This window comes from Garra rufa, unplaced genomic scaffold (assembly GCF_049309525.1).
Source record: "Garra rufa unplaced genomic scaffold, GarRuf1.0 hap1_unplaced_001, whole genome shotgun sequence".
Taxonomy (NCBI): domain Eukaryota; kingdom Metazoa; phylum Chordata; class Actinopteri; order Cypriniformes; family Cyprinidae; genus Garra; species Garra rufa.
Genome location: NW_027394276.1, coordinates 240,906 through 262,390, shown reverse-complemented (window position 1 = coordinate 262,390; position 21,485 = coordinate 240,906). Strand labels below are relative to the sequence as shown.

At 47.6% G+C, this 21,485-nt stretch overlaps 1 protein-coding gene across 1 annotated transcript in view; it reads right to left on the bottom strand.

The window, feature by feature from the left end:
* Positions 1-20,088, bottom strand: part of LOC141302386 (uncharacterized) — a 64,562-nt gene extending 44,474 nt beyond the window's left edge. Inside the window, exons 1-2 of the mRNA XM_073832421.1 lie at positions 19,941-20,088; positions 17,470-17,834 (exon numbers count right to left, since the gene is read on the bottom strand). Coding sequence (XP_073688522.1) covers positions 17,470-17,834; positions 19,941-20,088 — 513 coding nt within the window. The remainder of the gene's footprint in view (positions 1-17,469; positions 17,835-19,940) is intronic.
* Positions 20,089-21,485: the final 1,397 nt, after the last annotated feature.

Here is a 21,485-nt window from a genome sequence, read left to right as displayed (position 1 = left end):
ACGTTTGATCCCATAGGTACATGTCAGGGAAAGAGCCCCCCCTGCTGGCCAGACTAGTTTTTCACAAAGGTAGCGCATTCTGCCAGGCTCTATAAGGTCGGCGGAATGCGCTACCACCTCCATAAATGAGGTCAAATTCACCATTAAGGTAGGGAATTAATGACCACAGAAAGTCAGGAGGCCAGTTTAATGCCTCATGCGAAGGACAATCCTTTTTACAGTTACACTTCCATAAATTAGGTCAAATTCATCATTAAGGTAGGGAATTAATGACCACTAAAGGTCAGGAGGCCAGTTCATTGCCTCATCCGAAAGATGCTTCTTTTTACAAGGGCCGGATTAAGGTTTCATAAAAAAATTTGCTCCTTTTCACGGCTTGGAATCCGCCTCGTTGTTTTAGGACGTTTGATCTCATAGGTACATGTCAGGGAATGAGCCCCCCCTGCTGGCCAGACTAGTTTTTCACAAAGGTAGCGCATGCTGCCAGGCTCTATAAGGTCGGCGGAATGCGCTACCATTTTCATAAATGAGGTCAAATTCATTATTAAGGTAGGGAATTAATGACCACTAAAGGTCAGGAGGCCAGTTCATTGCCTCATCCGAAAGATGCTTCTTTTTACAAGGGCCGGATTAAGGTTTCATAAAAACATTTGCTCCTTTTCAAAGCCCGGAATCTGCCTAGTTAAATGGGGCGGTTTAATGCTTCATCAAAAGCCTTACACCGCAGGAGTCATTTTTGTATATCTGGACTTTTGGAACCTAAAGTACATGTCAGGGAATGAGCAAACCCTGCTGGCTGGACTAAAACTCTCTCCAGTAGGAAGCTAGTTTTCCACAAATGGTCTACCATCCATGCACAGAGCAGGCTTGGGCCTGCTTAGCTTTAGAGAATAACCAAAATCTGACTACTGCAAGCAACCGTCGAACTTATTTTTTTTGGATGAATGAAGCTGCTCTGATAGAGCATCCTGACAGGTTCAATCAGGCCAGCGGAATGTGCTACCACCTCCATAAATGAGGTCAAATTCACCATTAAGGTAGGGAATTAATGACCACAGAAAGTCAGGAGGCCAGTTTAATGCCTCATCCGAAAGATGCTTCTTTTTACAAGGGCCGGATTAAGGTTTCATAAAAACATTTGCTCCTTTTCACGGCCTGGAATCCGCCTCGTTGTATTAGGACGTTTGATCCCATAGGTACATGTCAGGGAAAGAGCCCCCCCTGCTGGCCAGACTAGTTTTTCACAAAGGTAGCGCATGCTGCCAGGCTCTATAAGGTCGGCGGAATGCGCTACCACTTCCATAAATGAGGTCAAATGCATTATTAAGGTAGGGAATTAATGACCACTAAAGGTCAGGAGGCCAGTTTATTGCCTCATCCGAAACATGCTTCTTTTTACAAGGGCCAGATTAAGGTTTCATAAAAACATTTGCTCCTTTTCACGGACTGGAATCCGCCTCGTTGTATTAGGACGTTTGATCCCATAGGTACATGTCAGGGAAAGAGCCCCCCCTGCTGGGTGGACTAAAACTATCACCAGGAGGAAGTAAGTTTTCCACAAAGGGTCTCCCATCCATGCACAAATCAGGTTTGGACTTGCTTAGCTTTGGTGAGTAACCAGAATCTGACTACTGCAAGCAACAGTTGAACTTTTCTTATGTGTTGAAGGAAGCTGCTCTGATAGAGGGGTAGCGCATCCAGACAGGTTCAATCAGGCCAGCGGAATGTGCTACCACCTCCATAAATGAGGTCAAATTCACCATTAAGGAAGGGAATTAATGACCACAGAAAGTCAAGAGGCCAGTTTAATGCCTCATGAGAAGGACACTCCTTTTTACAGGGGCCGGATTAAGGTTTCATAAAAACATTTGTTCCTTTTCATGGCCTGGAATCCGCCTCGTTGTATTAGGATGTTTGATCCCATAGCTACATGTCAGGGAAAGAGCCCCCCCTGCTGGCCAGACTAGTTTTTCACAAAGGTAGCGCATGCTGCCAGGCTCTATAAGGTCGGCGGAATGCGCTACCACCTCCATAAATGAGGTCAAATTCACCATTAAGGTAGGAAATTAATGACCACAGAAAGTCAGGAGGCCAGTTTAATGCCTCATGCGACGGACAATCCTTTTTACAGGGGCCGGATTAAGGTTTCATAAAAACATTTGCTCCTTTTCACGGCCTGGAATCCGCCTCGTTGTATTAGGACGTTTGATCCCATAGGTACATGTCAGGTAAAGAGCCCCCCATGCTGGCCAGACTAGTTTTTCACAAAGGTAGCGCATGCTGCCAGGCTCTATAAGGTCGGCGGAATGCGCTACCACTTCCATAAATGAGGTCAAATTCACCATTAAGGTAGGGAATTAATGACCACAGAAAGTCAGGAGGCCAGTTTAATGCCTCATGCGAAGGACAATCCTTTTTACAGTTACACTTCCATAAATTAGGTCAAATTCATCATTAAGGTAGGGAATTAATGACCACTAAAGGTCAGGAGGCCAGTTCATTGCCTCATCCGAAAGATGCTTCTTTTTACAAGGGCCGGATTAAGGTTTCATAAAAACATTTGCTCCTTTTCACGGCTTGGAATCCGCCTCGTTGTATTAGGCCGTTTGATCCCATAGGTACATGTCAGGGAATGAGCCCCCCCTGCTGGCCAGACTAGTTTTTCACAAAGGTAGCGCATGCTGCCAGGCTCTATAAGGTCGGCGGAATGTGCTACCACCTCCATAAATGAGGTCAAATTCATCATTAAGGTAGGGAATTAATGACCACTAAAGGTCAGGAGGCCAGTTTATTGCCTCATCCGAAAGATGCTTCTTTTTACAAGGGCCGGATTAAGGTTTCATAAAAACATTTGCTCCTTTTCACGGCCTGGAATCCGCCTCGTTGTATTAGGACGTTTGATCCCATAGGTACATGTCAGGGAATGAGCCCCCCCTGCTGGCCAGACTAGTTTTTCACAAAGGTAGCGTAGGCTGCCAGGCTCTATAAGGTCGGCGGAATGCGCTACCACCTCCATAAATGAGGTCAAATTCACCATTAAGGTAGGAAATTAATGACCACAGAAAGTCAGGAGGCCAGTTTAATGCCTCATGCGAAGGACAATCCTTTTTACAGTTACACTTCCATAAATTAGGTCAAATTCATCATTAAGGTAGGGAATTAATGACCACTAAAGGTCAGGAGGCCAGTTCATTGCCTCATCCGAAAGATGCTTCTTTTTACAAGGGCCGGATTAAGGTTTCATAAAAACATTTGCTCCTTTTCACGGCTTGGAATCCGCCTCGTTGTATTAGGCCGTTTGATCCCATAGGTACATGTCAGGGAATGAGCCCCCCCTGCTGGCCAGACTAGTTTTTCACAAAGGTAGCGCATGCTGCCAGGCTCTATAAGGTCGGCGGAATGCGCTACCACCTCCATAAATGAGGTCAAATTCATCATTAAGGTAGGGAATTAATGACCACTAAAGGTCAGGAGGCCAGTTTATTGCCTCATCCGAAAGATGCTTCTTTTTACAAGGGCCGGATTAAGGTTTCATAAAAACATTTGCTCCTTTTCACGGCCTGGAATCCGCCTCGTTGTATTAGGACGTTTGATCCCATAGGTACATGTCAGGGAATGAGCCCCCCCTGCTGGCCAGACTAGTTTTTCACAAAGGTAGCGCAGGCTGCCAGGCTCTATAAGGTCGGCGGAATGCGCTACCACCTCCATAAATGAGGTCAAATTCACCATTAAGGTAGGAAATTAATGACCACAGAAAGTCAGGAGGCCAGTTTAATGCCTCATGCGAAGGACAATCCTTTTTACAGTTACACTTCCATAAATTAGGTCAAATTCATCATTAAGGTAGGGAATTAATGACCACAGAAAGTCAGGAGGCCAGTTTAATGCCTCATCCGAAAGATGCTTCGTTTTACAAGGGCCGGATTAAGGTTTCATAAAAACATTTGCTCCTTTTCACGGCCTGGAATCCGCCTCGTTGTATTAGGACGTTTGATCCCATAGGTACATGTCAGGGAAAGAGCCCCCCCTGCTGGCCAGACTAGTTTTTCACAAAGGTAGCGCATGCTGCCAGGCTCTATAAGGTCGGCGGAATGCGCTACCACTTCCATAAATGAGGTCAAATGCATTATTAAGGTAGGGAATTAATGACCACTAAAGGTCAGGAGGCCAGTTTATTGCCTCATCCGAAACATGCTTCTTTTTACAAGGGCCAGATTAAGGTTTCATAAAAACATTTGCTCCTTTTCACGGACTGGAATCCGCCTCGTTGTATTAGGACGTTTGATCCCATAGGTACATGTCAGGGAAAGAGCCCCCCCTGCTGGGTGGACTAAAACTATCACCAGCAGGAAGTTAGTTTTCCACAAAGGGTCTCCCATCCATGCACAGATCAGGTTTGGACCTGCTTAGCTTTGGAGAGTAACCAGAATCTGACAACTGCAAGCAACAGTTGAACTTGTTCTTATGTGTTGAAGGAAGCTGCTCTGATAGAGGGGTAGGGCATCCTGACAGGTTCAATGAGGCCAGCGGAATGTGCTACCACCTCCATAAATGAGGTCAAATTCACCATTAAGGTAGGGAATTAATGACCACAGAAAGTCAGGAGGCCAGTTTAATGCCTCATCCGAAAGATGCTTCTTTTTACAAGGGCCGGATTAAGGTTTCATAAAAACATTTGCTCCTTTTCACGGCCTGGAATCCGCCTCGTTGTATTAGGATGTTTGATCCCATAGGTACATGTCAGGGAAAGAGCCCCCCCTGCTGGCCAGACTAGTTTTTCACAAAGGTAGCGCATGCTGCCAGGCTCTATAAGGTCGGCGGAATGCGCTACCACTTCCATAAATGAGGTCAAATTCATCATAAAGGTAGGGAATTAATGACCACTAAAGGTCAGGAGGCCAGTTCATTGCCTCATCCGAAAGATGCTTCTTTTTACAAGGGCCGGATTAAGGTTTCATAAAAACATTTGCTCCTTTTCAAGGCCCGGAATCTGCCTAGTTAAATGGGGCGGTTTAATGCTTCATCAAATGCCTTGGACCGCAGAAGTCATTTTTGTATATCTGGACTTTTGGAACCTAAAGTACATGTCAGGGAATAAGCAACCCCTGCTGGCTGGACTAAAACTATCTCCAGCAGTAAGCTAGTTTTCCACAAAGGGTCTCCCATCCATGCACAGAGCAGGCTTGGGCCTGCTTAGATTTAGAGAGTAACCAGAATCTGACTATTGCAAGGAACAGTTGAACTTGTTATATTGTGATGAATGAAGCTGCTCTGATAGAGGGGTAGCGCATCCTGACAGGTTCAATCATGCCAGCGGAATGTGCTACCAACTCCATAAATGAGTTCAAATTCACCATTAAGGTAGGGAATTACAGTTTTTTTCAATTGTTTACACACAATTTTGAAAACCGTGTTCTTTTTTTCAAAATATAATCACAATTATCCAAACACCACACTCAATTTGCAGAATTCCTAGATTGTTTGCAAAATGACACACTTCAGTCAAAACATACACATTTCAGTCAAAACATATGCACATATTTGTGAAAATGCTATTAGTTTTCATTTAACCAACACAGTCCTCAATGATCAGACACTATTGCAGACAGTTTCACACTGCTGTGATAAATAAAAAACACATTTGTAAAAAAAACAAATTTTAGGAAATAGCATGTGCTAGATTTTTGGGCAGATGTAAGGGATCATTTCGATGACAAAACAAAATAGTGACAAACAACATTCTTCATGATTAGTTTGAGATATAGGGAGAATGAACACAAATAGGCCTACCATAAACTTACCAAGCACTGCACAACACTGATGCTGCAGACTGAATATTTCAAGTATTTATTTCAATTCAAGAAATACAGTATTTCTTACCATAATCAGTTACAGTAATCAACCAACAATGAAATCAATGAAACAAATAAAATCTGTAGACAAATAAAAATTACTGCATGAAGTACATACAGTTTGACTCTGGAAAAAAAAGCAACACAACTACTGTAACTATTCCTCATCTCTCCATCTGGCTGGATCAGGCCATAAGATTTCATCCACATAATTTTTGATGAATACAGGTGAACTCACCTGCTGCCTTTTATAGCACACCTGAGTGCTGCGTTTTCAAATTAGCACATGTGTGCTTCCACACCTTGTGGATGTGTTTATCCAATTTGTTCATTAGTGTGGTCATTGGCAATCCGGGGCTTTGTAATGACAAGGAAGTAACCTCACAATACTTATCTGTGTCTAAGGTGTCGAAATGTGTGTAGAGTTTTACAAATCACTGTGTGTAATGTTTTGCAAAAAGAGTGAAGCAGACATTGTGTGTAATGTTGTGCAAATCTGTGGCGGTGTTTTTCTCCTTGGAGTAGAATTTTGCAAATTGTGTGGAAATGTTTATTTTAGAGTGTAAACAATCGTAAAAAACTGTAATGACCACAGAAAGTCAAGAGGCCAGTTTAATGCCTCATGAGAAGGACACTCCTTTTTACAGGGGCCGGATTAAGGTTTCATAAAAACATTTGCTCCTTTTCACGGCCTGGAATCCGCCTCGTTGTATTAGGACGTTTGATCCCATAGGTACATGTCAGGGAAAGAGCCCCCCCTGCTGGCCAGACTAGTTTTTCACAAAGGTAGCACATGCTGCCAAGCTCTATAAGGTCAGCGGAATGCGCTACCACCTCCATAAATGAGGTCAAATTCATCATTAAGGTAGGGAATTAATGACCACTAAAGGTCAGCAGGCCAGTTTATTGCCTCATCCGAAAGAGCCTTCTTTTTACAAGGGCCGGATTAAGGTTTCATAAAAACATTTGCTCCTTTTCACGGCCTGGAATCCGCCTCGTTGTATTAGGACGTTTGATCCCATAGGTACATGTCAGGGAATGAGCCCCCCCTGCTGGCCAGACTAGTTTTTCACAAAGGTAGCGCATGCTGCCAGGCTCTATAAGGTCGGCGGAATGCGCTACCACCTCCATAAATGAGGTCAAATTCACCATTAAGGTAGGGAATTAATGACCACAGAAAGTCAGGAGGCCAGTTTAATGCCTCATGCGAAGGACAATCCTTTTTACAGGGGCCGGATTAAGGTTTCATAAAAACATTTGCTCCTTTTCACGGCCTGGAATCCGCCTCATTGTATTAGGACGTTTGATCCCATAGGTACATGTCAGGGAAAGAGCCCCCCCTGCTGGCCAGACTAGTTTTTCACAAAGGTAGCGCATTCTGCCAGGCTCTATAAGGTCGGCGGAATGCGCTACCACCTCCATAAATGAGGTCAAATTCACCATTAAGGTAGGGAATTAATGACCACAGAAAGTCAGGAGGCCAGTTTAATGCCTCATGCGAAGGACAATCCTTTTTACAGTTACACTTCCATAAATTAGGTCAAATTCATCATTAAGGTAGGGAATTAATGACCACTAAAGGTCAGGAGGCCAGTTCATTGCCTCATCCGAAAGATGCTTCTTTTTACAAGGGCCGGATTAAGGTTTCATAAAAAAATTTGCTCCTTTTCACGGCTTGGAATCCGCCTCGTTGTTTTAGGACGTTTGATCTCATAGGTACATGTCAGGGAATGAGCCCCCCCTGCTGGCCAGACTAGTTTTTCACAAAGGTAGCGCATGCTGCCAGGCTCTATAAGGTCGGCGGAATGCGCTACCATTTTCATAAATGAGGTCAAATTCATTATTAAGGTAGGGAATTAATGACCACTAAAGGTCAGGAGGCCAGTTCATTGCCTCATCCGAAAGATGCTTCTTTTTACAAGGGCCGGATTAAGGTTTCATAAAAACATTTGCTCCTTTTCAAAGCCCGGAATCTGCCTAGTTAAATGGGGCGGTTTAATGCTTCATCAAAAGCCTTACACCGCAGGAGTCATTTTTGTATATCTGGACTTTTGGAACCTAAAGTACATGTCAGGGAATGAGCAAACCCTGCTGGCTGGACTAAAACTCTCTCCAGTAGGAAGCTAGTTTTCCACAAATGGTCTACCATCCATGCACAGAGCAGGCTTGGGCCTGCTTAGCTTTAGAGAATAACCAAAATCTGACTACTGCAAGCAACCGTCGAACTTATTTTTTTTGGATGAATGAAGCTGCTCTGATAGAGCATCCTGACAGGTTCAATCAGGCCAGCGGAATGTGCTACCACCTCCATAAATGAGGTCAAATTCACCATTAAGGTAGGGAATTAATGACCACAGAAAGTCAGGAGGCCAGTTTAATGCCTCATCCGAAAGATGCTTCTTTTTACAAGGGCCGGATTAAGGTTTCATAAAAACATTTGCTCCTTTTCACGGCCTGGAATCCGCCTCGTTGTATTAGGACGTTTGATCCCATAGGTACATGTCAGGGAAAGAGCCCCCCCTGCTGGCCAGACTAGTTTTTCACAAAGGTAGCGCATGCTGCCAGGCTCTATAAGGTCGGCGGAATGCGCTACCACTTCCATAAATGAGGTCAAATGCATTATTAAGGTAGGGAATTAATGACCACTAAAGGTCAGGAGGCCAGTTTATTGCCTCATCCGAAACATGCTTCTTTTTACAAGGGCCAGATTAAGGTTTCATAAAAACATTTGCTCCTTTTCACGGACTGGAATCCGCCTCGTTGTATTAGGACGTTTGATCCCATAGGTACATGTCAGGGAAAGAGCCCCCCCTGCTGGGTGGACTAAAACTATCACCAGGAGGAAGTAAGTTTTCCACAAAGGGTCTCCCATCCATGCACAAATCAGGTTTGGACTTGCTTAGCTTTGGTGAGTAACCAGAATCTGACTACTGCAAGCAACAGTTGAACTTTTCTTATGTGTTGAAGGAAGCTGCTCTGATAGAGGGGTAGCGCATCCAGACAGGTTCAATCAGGCCAGCGGAATGTGCTACCACCTCCATAAATGAGGTCAAATTCACCATTAAGGAAGGGAATTAATGACCACAGAAAGTCAAGAGGCCAGTTTAATGCCTCATGAGAAGGACACTCCTTTTTACAGGGGCCGGATTAAGGTTTCATAAAAACATTTGTTCCTTTTCATGGCCTGGAATCCGCCTCGTTGTATTAGGATGTTTGATCCCATAGCTACATGTCAGGGAAAGAGCCCCCCCTGCTGGCCAGACTAGTTTTTCACAAAGGTAGCGCATGCTGCCAGGCTCTATAAGGTCGGCGGAATGCGCTACCACCTCCATAAATGAGGTCAAATTCACCATTAAGGTAGGAAATTAATGACCACAGAAAGTCAGGAGGCCAGTTTAATGCCTCATGCGACGGACAATCCTTTTTACAGGGGCCGGATTAAGGTTTCATAAAAACATTTGCTCCTTTTCACGGCCTGGAATCCGCCTCGTTGTATTAGGACGTTTGATCCCATAGGTACATGTCAGGTAAAGAGCCCCCCATGCTGGCCAGACTAGTTTTTCACAAAGGTAGCGCATGCTGCCAGGCTCTATAAGGTCGGCGGAATGCGCTACCACTTCCATAAATGAGGTCAAATTCACCATTAAGGTAGGGAATTAATGACCACAGAAAGTCAGGAGGCCAGTTTAATGCCTCATGCGAAGGACAATCCTTTTTACAGTTACACTTCCATAAATTAGGTCAAATTCATCATTAAGGTAGGGAATTAATGACCACTAAAGGTCAGGAGGCCAGTTCATTGCCTCATCCGAAAGATGCTTCTTTTTACAAGGGCCGGATTAAGGTTTCATAAAAACATTTGCTCCTTTTCACGGCTTGGAATCCGCCTCGTTGTATTAGGCCGTTTGATCCCATAGGTACATGTCAGGGAATGAGCCCCCCCTGCTGGCCAGACTAGTTTTTCACAAAGGTAGCGCATGCTGCCAGGCTCTATAAGGTCGGCGGAATGCGCTACCACCTCCATAAATGAGGTCAAATTCATCATTAAGGTAGGGAATTAATGACCACTAAAGGTCAGGAGGCCAGTTTATTGCCTCATCCGAAAGATGCTTCTTTTTACAAGGGCCGGATTAAGGTTTCATAAAAACATTTGCTCCTTTTCACGGCCTGGAATCCGCCTCGTTGTATTAGGACGTTTGATCCCATAGGTACATGTCAGGGAATGAGCCCCCCCTGCTGGCCAGACTAGTTTTTCACAAAGGTAGCGCAGGCTGCCAGGCTCTATAAGGTCGGCGGAATGCGCTACCACCTCCATAAATGAGGTCAAATTCACCATTAAGGTAGGAAATTAATGACCACAGAAAGTCAGGAGGCCAGTTTAATGCCTCATGCGAAGGACAATCCTTTTTACAGTTACACTTCCATAAATTAGGTCAAATTCATCATTAAGGTAGGGAATTAATGACCACAGAAAGTCAGGAGGCCAGTTTAATGCCTCATCCGAAAGATGCTTCGTTTTACAAGGGCCGGATTAAGGTTTCATAAAAACATTTGCTCCTTTTCACGGCCTGGAATCCGCCTCGTTGTATTAGGACGTTTGATCCCATAGGTACATGTCAGGGAAAGAGCCCCCCCTGCTGGCCAGACTAGTTTTTCACAAAGGTAGCGCATGCTGCCAGGCTCTATAAGGTCGGCGGAATGCGCTACCACTTCCATAAATGAGGTCAAATGCATTATTAAGGTAGGGAATTAATGACCACTAAAGGTCAGGAGGCCAGTTTATTGCCTCATCCGAAACATGCTTCTTTTTACAAGGGCCAGATTAAGGTTTCATAAAAACATTTGCTCCTTTTCACGGACTGGAATCCGCCTCGTTGTATTAGGACGTTTGATCCCATAGGTACATGTCAGGGAAAGAGCCCCCCCTGCTGGGTGGACTAAAACTATCACCAGCAGGAAGTTAGTTTTCCACAAAGGGTCTCCCATCCATGCACAGATCAGGTTTGGACCTGCTTAGCTTTGGAGAGTAACCAGAATCTGACAACTGCAAGCAACAGTTGAACTTGTTCTTATGTGTTGAAGGAAGCTGCTCTGATAGAGGGGTAGGGCATCCTGACAGGTTCAATGAGGCCAGCGGAATGTGCTACCACCTCCATAAATGAGGTCAAATTCACCATTAAGGTAGGGAATTAATGACCACAGAAAGTCAGGAGGCCAGTTTAATGCCTCATCCGAAAGATGCTTCTTTTTACAAGGGCCGGATTAAGGTTTCATAAAAACATTTGCTCCTTTTCACGGCCTGGAATCCGCCTCGTTGTATTAGGACGTTTGATCCCATAGGTACATGTCAGGGAAAGAGCCCCCCCTGCTGGCCAGACTAGTTTTTCACAAAGGTAGCGCATGCTGCCAGGCTCTATAAGGTCGGCGGAATGCGCTACCACTTCCATAAATGAGGTCAAATGCATTATTAAGGTAGGGAATTAATGACCACTAAAGGTCAGGAGGCCAGTTTATTGCCTCATCCGAAACATGCTTCTTTTTACAAGGGCCAGATTAAGGTTTCATAAAAACATTTGCTCCTTTTCACGGACTGGAATCCGCCTCGTTGTATTAGGACGTTTGATCCCATAGGTACATGTCAGGGAAAGAGCCCCACCTGCTGGGTGGACTAAAACTATCACCAGGAGGAAGTAAGTTTTCCACAAAGGGTCTCCCATCCATGCACAAATCAGGTTTGGACTTGCTTAGCTTTGGTGAGTAACCAGAATCTGACTACTGCAAGCAACAGTTGAACTTTTTCTTATGTGTTGAAGGAAGCTGCTCTGATAGAGGGGTAGCGCATCCAGACAGGTTCAATCAGGCCAGCGGAATGTGCTACCACCTCCATAAATGAGGTCAAATTCACCATTAAGGAAGGGAATTAATGACCACAGAAAGTCAAGAGGCCAGTTTAATGCCTCATGAGAAGGACACTCCTTTTTACAGGGGCCGGATTAAGGTTTCATAAAAACATTTGTTCCTTTTCATGGCCTGGAATCCGCCTCGTTGTATTAGGATGTTTGATCCCATAGCTACATGTCAGGGAAAGAGCCCCCCCTGCTGGCCAGACTAGTTTTTCACAAAGGTAGCGCATGCTGCCAGGCTCTATAAGGTCGGCGGAATGCGCTACCACCTCCATAAATGAGGTCAAATTCACCATTAAGGTAGGAAATTAATGACCACAGAAAGTCAGGAGGCCAGTTTAATGCCTCATGCGACGGACAATCCTTTTTACAGGGGCCGGATTAAGGTTTCATAAAAACATTTGCTCCTTTTCACGGCCTGGAATCCGCCTCGTTGTATTAGGACGTTTGATCCCATAGGTACATGTCAGGTAAAGAGCCCCCCATGCTGGTTAGGACTCGTAGGCGCTTCGCCGGACGCCGGCCCATTCGCTTTGACTGCAAGATGACACATAGGCTGTGCGATGGACCGTACGCCTGTTTTTGGATCCACTTCTGCGCTTATTCGGATGACGAGTCGGCACTTTTTCCCTAAGTCGCGTCTTTTCGCACCCCGGGGGCGATTTCGCCAAATAGGCCCGTCGTCGACGCCTCCGGGGGCGCCCTCGCGCCGCGCGCCACGGAGCGCCTAGAGCGCCACCTAAGTGCCTAGTCCCGGGAACGGCCTATTCGTCCACCTAAGCGCCTAGTCTTCATCGTAGTCTTCCTCTCGTCCCACGAACAGCCTATTCGTCCACGTAAGCGCCTATTTTTCATCATTGTGTCCACGAAGCGCCTAAAGAGCCACCTAAGTGCCTACTCTTCATCGTGGTCTTCCTCTCGTCCCACGGAATGCCTATTCGTCCACCTAAGTGCCTATTTTTCATCATTGTGTCCACGAAGCACCTAAAGTGCCACCTAAGTGCCTACTCTTCATCGTGGTCTTCCTCTCGTCCCACGGAATGCCTATTCGTCCACCTAAGTGCCTATTTTTCATCATTGTGTCCACGAAGCACCTAAAGTGCCTACTCTTCATCGTGGTCTTCCTCTCATCCCACGGACAGCCTATTCATCCACCTAAGTGCCTATTTTTCATCATTGTGTCCACGAAGCGCCTAAAGTGCCTACTCTTCATCGTTGTCTTCCTCTCGTCCCACGGACAGCCTATTCATCCACCTAAGTGCCTATTTTTCATCATTGTGTCCACGAAGCGCCTAAAGTGCCTACTCTTCATCGTGGTCTTCCTCTCGTCCCACGGACAGCCTATTCATCCACCTAAGTGCCTATTTTTCATCATTGTGTCACGAAGCGCCTAAAGTGCCTACTCTTCATCGTGGTCTTCCTCTCGTCCCACGGACAGCCTATTCATCCACCTAAGTGCCTATTTTTCATCATTGTGTCCACGAAGCGCCTAAAGTGCCTACTCTTCATCGTTGTCTTCCTCTCGTCCCACGGACAGCCTATTCATCCACCTAAGTGCCTATTTTTCATCATTGTGTCCACGAAGCGCCTAAAGTGCCTACTCTTCATCGTGGTCTTCCTCTCGTCCCACGGACAGCCTATTCATCCACCTAAGTGCCTATTTTTCATCATTGTGTCCACGAAGCGCCTAAAGTGCCTACTCTTCATCGTGGTCTTCCTCTCGTCCCACGGACAGCCTATTCATCCACCTAAGTGCCTATTTTTCACCAATTTCGACCCAGGAGGCCCAAACTTGTATGTAAAATGTATCGGAAACGAGGGGTCCCAGGGCCCCAAACTTGGCATCCTGGTAGCCTAGGGGCCCCACTGCCATATATCAGGAGGACAGGTCTCTAGAGTGCAGGGAAAAATTTCACAACCACCCAGGACCCTGAAACCCAGGATCCTGAACCGGGGGCTCCTGGACTACCACCGTGTCAAATTTGAAGCCCCTGCGACCTTTTGACCCCTGCCAAACAGACCTTTTGGTGCACTGTCCCACGAACCACCTATGAAAACGCATGCAATAAGTTGCACGTGTCCTCGGCTACTGTTCGGACCCCCGGGGGCCGAACAGTAGCCGAGGACACCTGCAACTTATTGCATGGGTTTTCATAGGTGGTTCGTGGGACAGTGGATCAAAAGGTCTGTTTGGCAGGGGTCAAAAGATCGCAGGGGCTCAAAATTTGACACGGTGGTAGTCCAGGGGCCCCCGGTTAAGGATCCTGGGTTTCAGGGTCCTGGGTGGTTGTGAAAATTTTCCCTGCGCTCTAGAGACCTGTCCTCCTGATATATAGCAGTGGGGCCCCTAGGCTACCAGCATCCGAAGTTTGGGGCCCCTGGGACGAACTGGTGAAAAATAGGCACTTAGGTGGATGAATAGGCTGTCCGTGGGACGAGAGGAAGACTACGATGAAGACTAGGCACTTAGGTGGCACTTTAGGCACTTCGTGGACACGATGATGAAAAATAGGCACTTAGGTGGACAAATAGGCTGTTCGTGGGACGTGAGGAAGACTACGATGAAGAGTAGTCAGTTTGGATGAGTTAATGAAGAATAGGCGCCTAGGTGGACGAATAGGCTGTTCGTGGGACGTGAGGAAGACTATGATGAAGAGTAGTCACTTAGGTGGCACTTTAGGCGGTTCGTGGACGAGGTCCTAGTCATTTAGGCTGTTAGGTGGACAAATAGGCAGTTTGTGGCGGCCATCCCACAACCTATTTGACGCACGTCGAATAGGTGAGCCGTTGGACGGCTGAAATCCCCAATTCGTTACAGGGATTCACTGGCCGAAATGTCTAAGTCGAAAACAGCATCCCACGTGTAACCTATTTGACAGGTCCCTCATAGGCTGTCTGTGGACAGTTGAATTTTATGCAAATTATGCATAATTTATGGCTGTAATGTACATCAGTGTGTTGTGGTGTGTCCCCTGTGTGGCACACAACAGGTTAAACCACATTATATCACTGTAGTTATGAAATATGACCTTTTAATGTAATGTCCACAGACAGCCTATGGAGGCCCAGTCAAATAAGTTACACATGGGCGTTCACCATATGTGGTGAAATTACCGAAAATCCACCATCAGACAGTGACAGCTGTAACTTATTTGACAGAGCCCTTATAGGCTTCCCCTGGACAGTACATTAATGGGTCATATTTCATAACTACAGTGATTTTATGGGGTAAAACATACTGTACACCACACAGGGGATACTGCTCCACACACTCATGTGCATTGCAGCTATTAATTATGCATAATTTGCATCAAATTGTCAGGGGGAAGCCTATAGGGGCTCTGTCAAATAAGTTACAAGTGGGATGTTGAATTTGACCGGATGTTTCACAAGAACCTAGCAGACCTGGGGCTCCATACTCTGGGGTCATGGGGGGCCCTCTGGTACCTACCCATGCCCGGAGTATGGAGCTCCAAGTCGGCGTGGTTCCCATGAAACACCCGCTCAAATTTCCACAGGAAGTTGCAATATCTCTGGAAAAAAGCCGACTTGGGGCTCCATACTCCGGGGTCATGGGGGGCCCTCTGGTACCTACCAATGCCCAGAGTATGGAGCTCCAAGTCGGCGTGGTTCCCGTGAAACACCCGTTCAAAGTTGCACAGGAAGTTGCAATATCTCTGGAAAAAAGCCGACTTGGGGCTCCATACTCTGTGGTCATGGGGGGCCCTCTGGTACCTACCAATGCCCGGAGTATGGAGCTCCAAATCGGCGTGGTTCCCATGAAACACCCGCTCAAAGTTCCACAGGAAGTTGCAATATCTCTGGAAAAAAGCCGACTTGGGGCTCCATACTCCGGGGTCATGGGGGGCTCTCTGGTACCTACCAATGCCCAGAGTATGGAGCTCCAAGTCGGCGTGGTTCCCGTGAAACACCCGTTCAAAGTTGCACAGGAAGTTGCAATATCTCTGGAAAAAAGCCGACTTGGGGCTCCATACTCTGTGGTCATAGGGGGCCCTCTGGTACCTACCAATGCCCGGAGTATGGAGCTCCAAGTCGGCGTGGTTCCCATGAAACACCCGCTCAAAGTTCCACAGGAAGTTGCAATATCTCTGGAAAAAAGCCGACTTGGGGCTCCATACTCCGGGGTCATGGGGGGCCCTCTGGTACCTACCAATGCCCGGAGTATGGAGCTCCAAGTCGGCGTGGTTCCTGTGAAACACCCGCTCAAATTTCCACAGGAAGTTGCAATATCTCTGGAAAAAAGCCGACCTGGGACTCCATACTCTGGGGTCATGGGGGGCCCTCTGGTACCTACCAATGCCCGGAGTATGGAGCTCCAAGTCGGCGTGGTTCCCATGTAACTCCCGGTCAAATTTCCACAGGAAGTTGCAATATCTCTGGAAAAAAGCCGACTTGGGACTCCATACTCTGGGGTCATGGGGGGCCCTCTGGTACCTACCCATGCCCGGAGTATGGAGCTCCAAGTCTGCGTGGTTCCCGTGAAACACCCGCTCAAATTTGCACAGGAAGTTGCAATATCTCTGGAAAAAAGCCGACTTGGGACTCCATACTCTGGGGTCATGGGGGGCCCTCTGGTACCTAGCCATGCCCGGAGTATGGAGATCCAAGTCGGGTCCTCGGCCACTGTTCGGCCCCCGGGGGTCCGAGGGCCCCCAAACTTCACATCCTGGTAGCCTAGGGTCCCCTCTGCCACATACTAGGAGGACGAGTCCCTAGAGCGCAGGGATTTTTTTTGGCTTCCTTTGTCAAAATCTCTCACAAAGGCCTCTTGCACTCATAGACAGAAAGAGCCTCTCCAAAGGGCACATTGAAAATATAGGTTAGGGTTAAGAAACAGACTCGGGGCCCATCTAGGGCCCTGGTATCCAGGATCCTGACTCAGGGGCCCCTGGACTACCACCGTGTCAAATTTGGAGCCCCTGCGACCTTTTGACCCCTGCTTTTCAGACATCCGTCCTGCAACCTATTTGACATAGGCTGTTCGTCGACGATTGGGCCAATTAAGCACGAAAACGGGTCGAACGGACACGAGGCTGCAGACACGGCCCAAGGGGCCCCTGACGAGGCGTGGATGTCAATTTGGGGCCGAACGGACCTTTTGGTCCGATGTCCCACGAACCACCTATGAAAACGCATGCAATAAGTTGCACGCGTCCTCGGCCACTGTTCGGCCCCCGGGGGTCCGAGGACCCCCAAACTTGGCATCCTGGTAGCCTACGGTCCCCCCTGCCACATACTAGGAGGACGAGTCCCTAGAGCGCAGGGATTTTTTTTTGGCTTCCTTTGTCAAAATCTCTCACAAAGGCCTCTTGCACTCATAGACAGAAAGAGCCTCTCCAAATGGCACATTGAAAATATAGGTTAGGGTTAAGAAACAGACTCGGGGCCCATCTAGGGCCCTGGTATCCAGGATCCTGACTCAGGGGCCCCTGGACTACCACCGTGTCAAATTTGGAGCCCCTGCGACCTTTTGACCCCTGCTTTTCAGACATCCGTCCTGCAACCTATTTGACATAGGCTGTTCGTCGACGATTGGGCCAATTAAGCACGAAAACGGGTCGAATGGACACGAGGCTGCAGACACGGCCCCAGGGGCCCCTGACGAGGCGTGAATGTCAATTTGGGGCCGAACAAACCTTTTGGTCCGCTGTCCAACGAACCACCTATGAAAACGCATGCAATAAGTTGCACACGTCCTCGGCTACTGTTCGGCCCCCGGGGGTCCGATTGGCCCCAAACTTCGCATTCTGGTAGCCTAGGGGGCCCCCTGCCACATACTCGGAGGGCGAGTCCCTGGAGCGCAGGGAAAATTTTGACACCCACCTAGGACCCCGAAACCCGGGATCCTGAACCGGGGGCCCTTGGACTACCACCGTGCCAAATTTGGAGCCCCTGCAACTATTTGTGGACAAGTTGGGCCAATTAAGCACGAAAACAGGTCCAAGGGACACGAGGCTCCAGACACTGCCACAGGGGCCCCTGACGACCACTTTCGGGCCAATCTGACCTTTTGATGACATTGTGATGAAGAATAGGCACTTAGGTGGATCTTTAGGCACTTTGTGGACACGATGATGAAAAATAGGCACTTAGGTGGACAAATAGGCTGTTCGTGGGACGAGAGGAAGACTACGACGAAGACTAGGCACTTAGGTGGCACTTTAGGCACTTTGTGGACACGATGATGAAAAATAGGCACTTAGGTGGATGAATAGGCTGTTCGTGGGACGAGAGGAAGACTACGATGAAGACTAGGCACTTAGGTGGATCTTTAGGCACTTTGTGGACACGATGATGAAAAATAGGCACTTAGGTGGATGAATAGGCTGTTCGTGGGACGAGAGGAAGACTACGATGAAGACTAGGCACTTAGGTGGCACTTTAGGCACTTTGTGGACACGATGATGAAAAATAGGCACTTAGGTGGATGAATAGGCTGTTCGTGGGACGAGAGGAAGACTACGATGAAGAGTAGGCACTTAGGTGGCACTTTAGGCACTTTGTGGACACGATGATGAAAAATAGGCACTTAGGTGGATGAATAGGCTGTCCGTGGGATGAGAGGAAGACTACGATGAAGACTAGGCACTTAGGGAACTGGCCCCCTAGTGGTGGAAAAAACATCCCTTGAACCACCTATGGGTCCGTAAACCAATTATTAGGGTACACAATTCATTTAAGTTGGACCTTGGATCCAAAAAGTGCCTATTCATCCATTCCGTCCCCTATTGCGCCATCTGGCAACTTAAATGAATTGGCAAAAATCCACAGACTGCCTAAGTTCCCTTGCCCTTAAGTCAGGTACTTGATGCCCTCGAGTAATCTAAATGACAGGCCGGTGACGAAATCCCTAAGTGCTGCGCGGCGCCCCCTAATAATTTTTTGGCCCCCAAACAACGCCTATGGTTCGATAGGGCCTCTCGCGCCGAAGCGGGGGACGGTGGTCCCGTCTCCCGAGACCCTCCAGGGGCCCCGCAATGGGGCAAAATTGCCCTAAAAATGCTTTTCCCCCGGCCTGTCAGATAAGTCACAGGATGGATCTAGCAGTGGACATTACATTAAAAGGTCATATTTCATAAAGACAGTGGATATATGTGGTGAAACCTACTGTACACCACACAGGGGACACACCACAACACACTGATGTACATTACAGTTATTAATTATGCAAAATTTGCATAATATTCAACTGTCCACAGACCGCCTATAGGGCACCTGTCAAATAGGTTACAGATGGGATGCTGTTTTTGACTTTGACATTTTCAGCCGGTGAATTCCCGTAAAGAATTGGGGATTTCAACACATGTGTGGAAGGCCAGTGAGTAGCTTATTAAATTACAGGTGGGATGCCAATGCAACAAAAGGTCAAAGTTCATAATTACAGTGCTTTTATGTGGTTTAACCTGTTGTATGCCACACAGGGGGAACAGAACAAAAAAATCATGTACAGTACAGTTTTTAATTATGCAAAATTTGCATACAATTGGACTGTCCTAGGGAAGCCTATATGGGACCTGTCAAATAAGTTACCGGTTGGATGCTGTTTTTGACTTTGACATTTTCAGCCGGTGAATTCCTGTAAAGAATTGGGGATTTCAACACATGTGTGGAAGGCCAGTGAGTAGCTTATTAAGTTACAGGTGGGATGTTGAATTTGACCGGATGTTTCTCAAGAACCAAGCCGACTTGGGGCTCCATACTCTGGGGTCATGGGGGGCCCTCTGGTACCTACCCATACCCGGAGTATGGAGCTCCAAGTCGGCAGGGTTTCTGAGATACACCCGGTTAAAGCTGGACCGGAAGTGGCCATATCTCTGGAAAAAAGCCTACTTGGGGCTCCATACTCTGGGGTCATGGGGGGCCCTCTGGTACCTACCCATGCCCGGAGTACGAAGATCCAAGTCGGCATGGTTCTTGAGAAACACCCGGTCAAAGCTGGAACGGAAGTGGCCATATCTCTGGAAAAAAGCCTACTTGTGGCTCCATACTCTGGGGTCATGGGGGGCCCTCGGGTACCTACCCATGCCCGGAGTATGGAGTTCCAAGTCGGCATGGTTTCTGAGATACACCCGGTCAAAGCTGGACCGGAAGTGGCCATATCTCTGGAAAAAAGCCTACTTGGGGCTCCATGCTCTGTGGTCATGGGGGGGCCTCTGGTACCTACCCATGCCCGGAGTATGGAGATCCAAGTCGGCATGGTTTCTGAGATACACCCGGTCAAAGCTGGACCGGAAGTGGCCATATCTCGATAACGGAAAGTCCCAGGAGCTTGGGACGGTGGGGCCTGAAGGGGCCCTATGGGCCCTCCTCATGCCCGGAGTTTAGAGCTCCAACTCTGCTTAACTCCCAAGATACACTCGGTTATATATAAGGGACTTTCGGACAAAACGGTCGATATCTAGGAAACGACGAGTCCCAGCGGATCGTCCTTCGGGGTGTTGAGGGTCCCCTGGGGGCCCTCTCAGACCCCAGAGTCCCGAGCCTCTGGGACCCTTATTTCTGAAGTGCACCCTTTCCTATTGGCCCCCGTATCTTGGCCTGTGGGGGCGCTAGAAGCACGGGCTAGGGCCCTTTGGAGAGGGGCCCTCGGGCCCTTACTCTGACCCGAGTTTGGCGTCGCTCGGTGCCCGGGCCCCCGAGTTATAGCCGTTCAAATTTTGGAGCCAACCTGCAACTTATTTGACAGAGCCCCTATAGGCTTCCCCTGGACAGTACATTAATGGGTCATATTTCATAACTACAGTGATTTTATGGGGTAAAACCATAGACTGTATAAAATATGGACGTAGTATCCGTGACGTCACCCGTAGGATTCTGAAGCGCTTATTTGAAGCCTATAGTGGGCGGGAGTCAGCCGTCGCCATCTTGGAATCGCGTCACCGCGCGTCACTCCCGGATAATCAAAAATGGGCAAAAAGGCGGGACGCGGGTGGTGCTGGTTGCTGAAACCACGCCCGCCTAGCGCGCCAGTGGTGAGAGCAGCGGCAATCCCCCTGTCACTCAAGTGACCACGCCTTTAATTATGCAGAACTTTAAGGCTTATTACAACTTATACGGATGAGTTATAAAAAAAATCACCCCCCTCACAGTTGACATGTAGGGCAAAACTAGCTATATAGACCAAAACCATTTTTTGAACCAGGCTGTAAACATACTTTTTTCTGCTGTAAAGTTGGGCATTTTAACATGGGGAGTCAATGGGACTGACTCCCTTCTGCAGCCAGTCTCTAGCGGCCAGTCGATGAATTGCAGTTTAAGTCACTTCCGTGTTGGTTTCAATAGAGAGAGCGGGAGGTTGCCCCTTGGGTAAAACCTACTGTACACCACACAGGGGACACTGCTCCACACACTCATGTACATTGCAGCTATTAATTATGCATTATTTGCATCAAATTGGACTGTCCGGGGGAAGCCTATAGGGGCTCTGTCAAATAGGTTACAAGTGGGATGCTGTTTTTGACTTTGACATTTTCAGCCGGTGAATTCCTGTAAAGAATTGGGGATTTCAACACATGTGTGGAAGGCCAGTGAGTAGCTTATTAAGTTACAGGTGGGATGTTGAATTTGACCGGATGTTTCTCAAGAACCAAGCCGACTTGGGGCTCCATACTCTGGGGTCATGGGGGGCCCTCTGGTACCTACCCATGCCCGGTGTATGGAGTTCCAAGTCGGCGTGGTTCCCAGGAAACACCCGGTCAAATTTCCACAG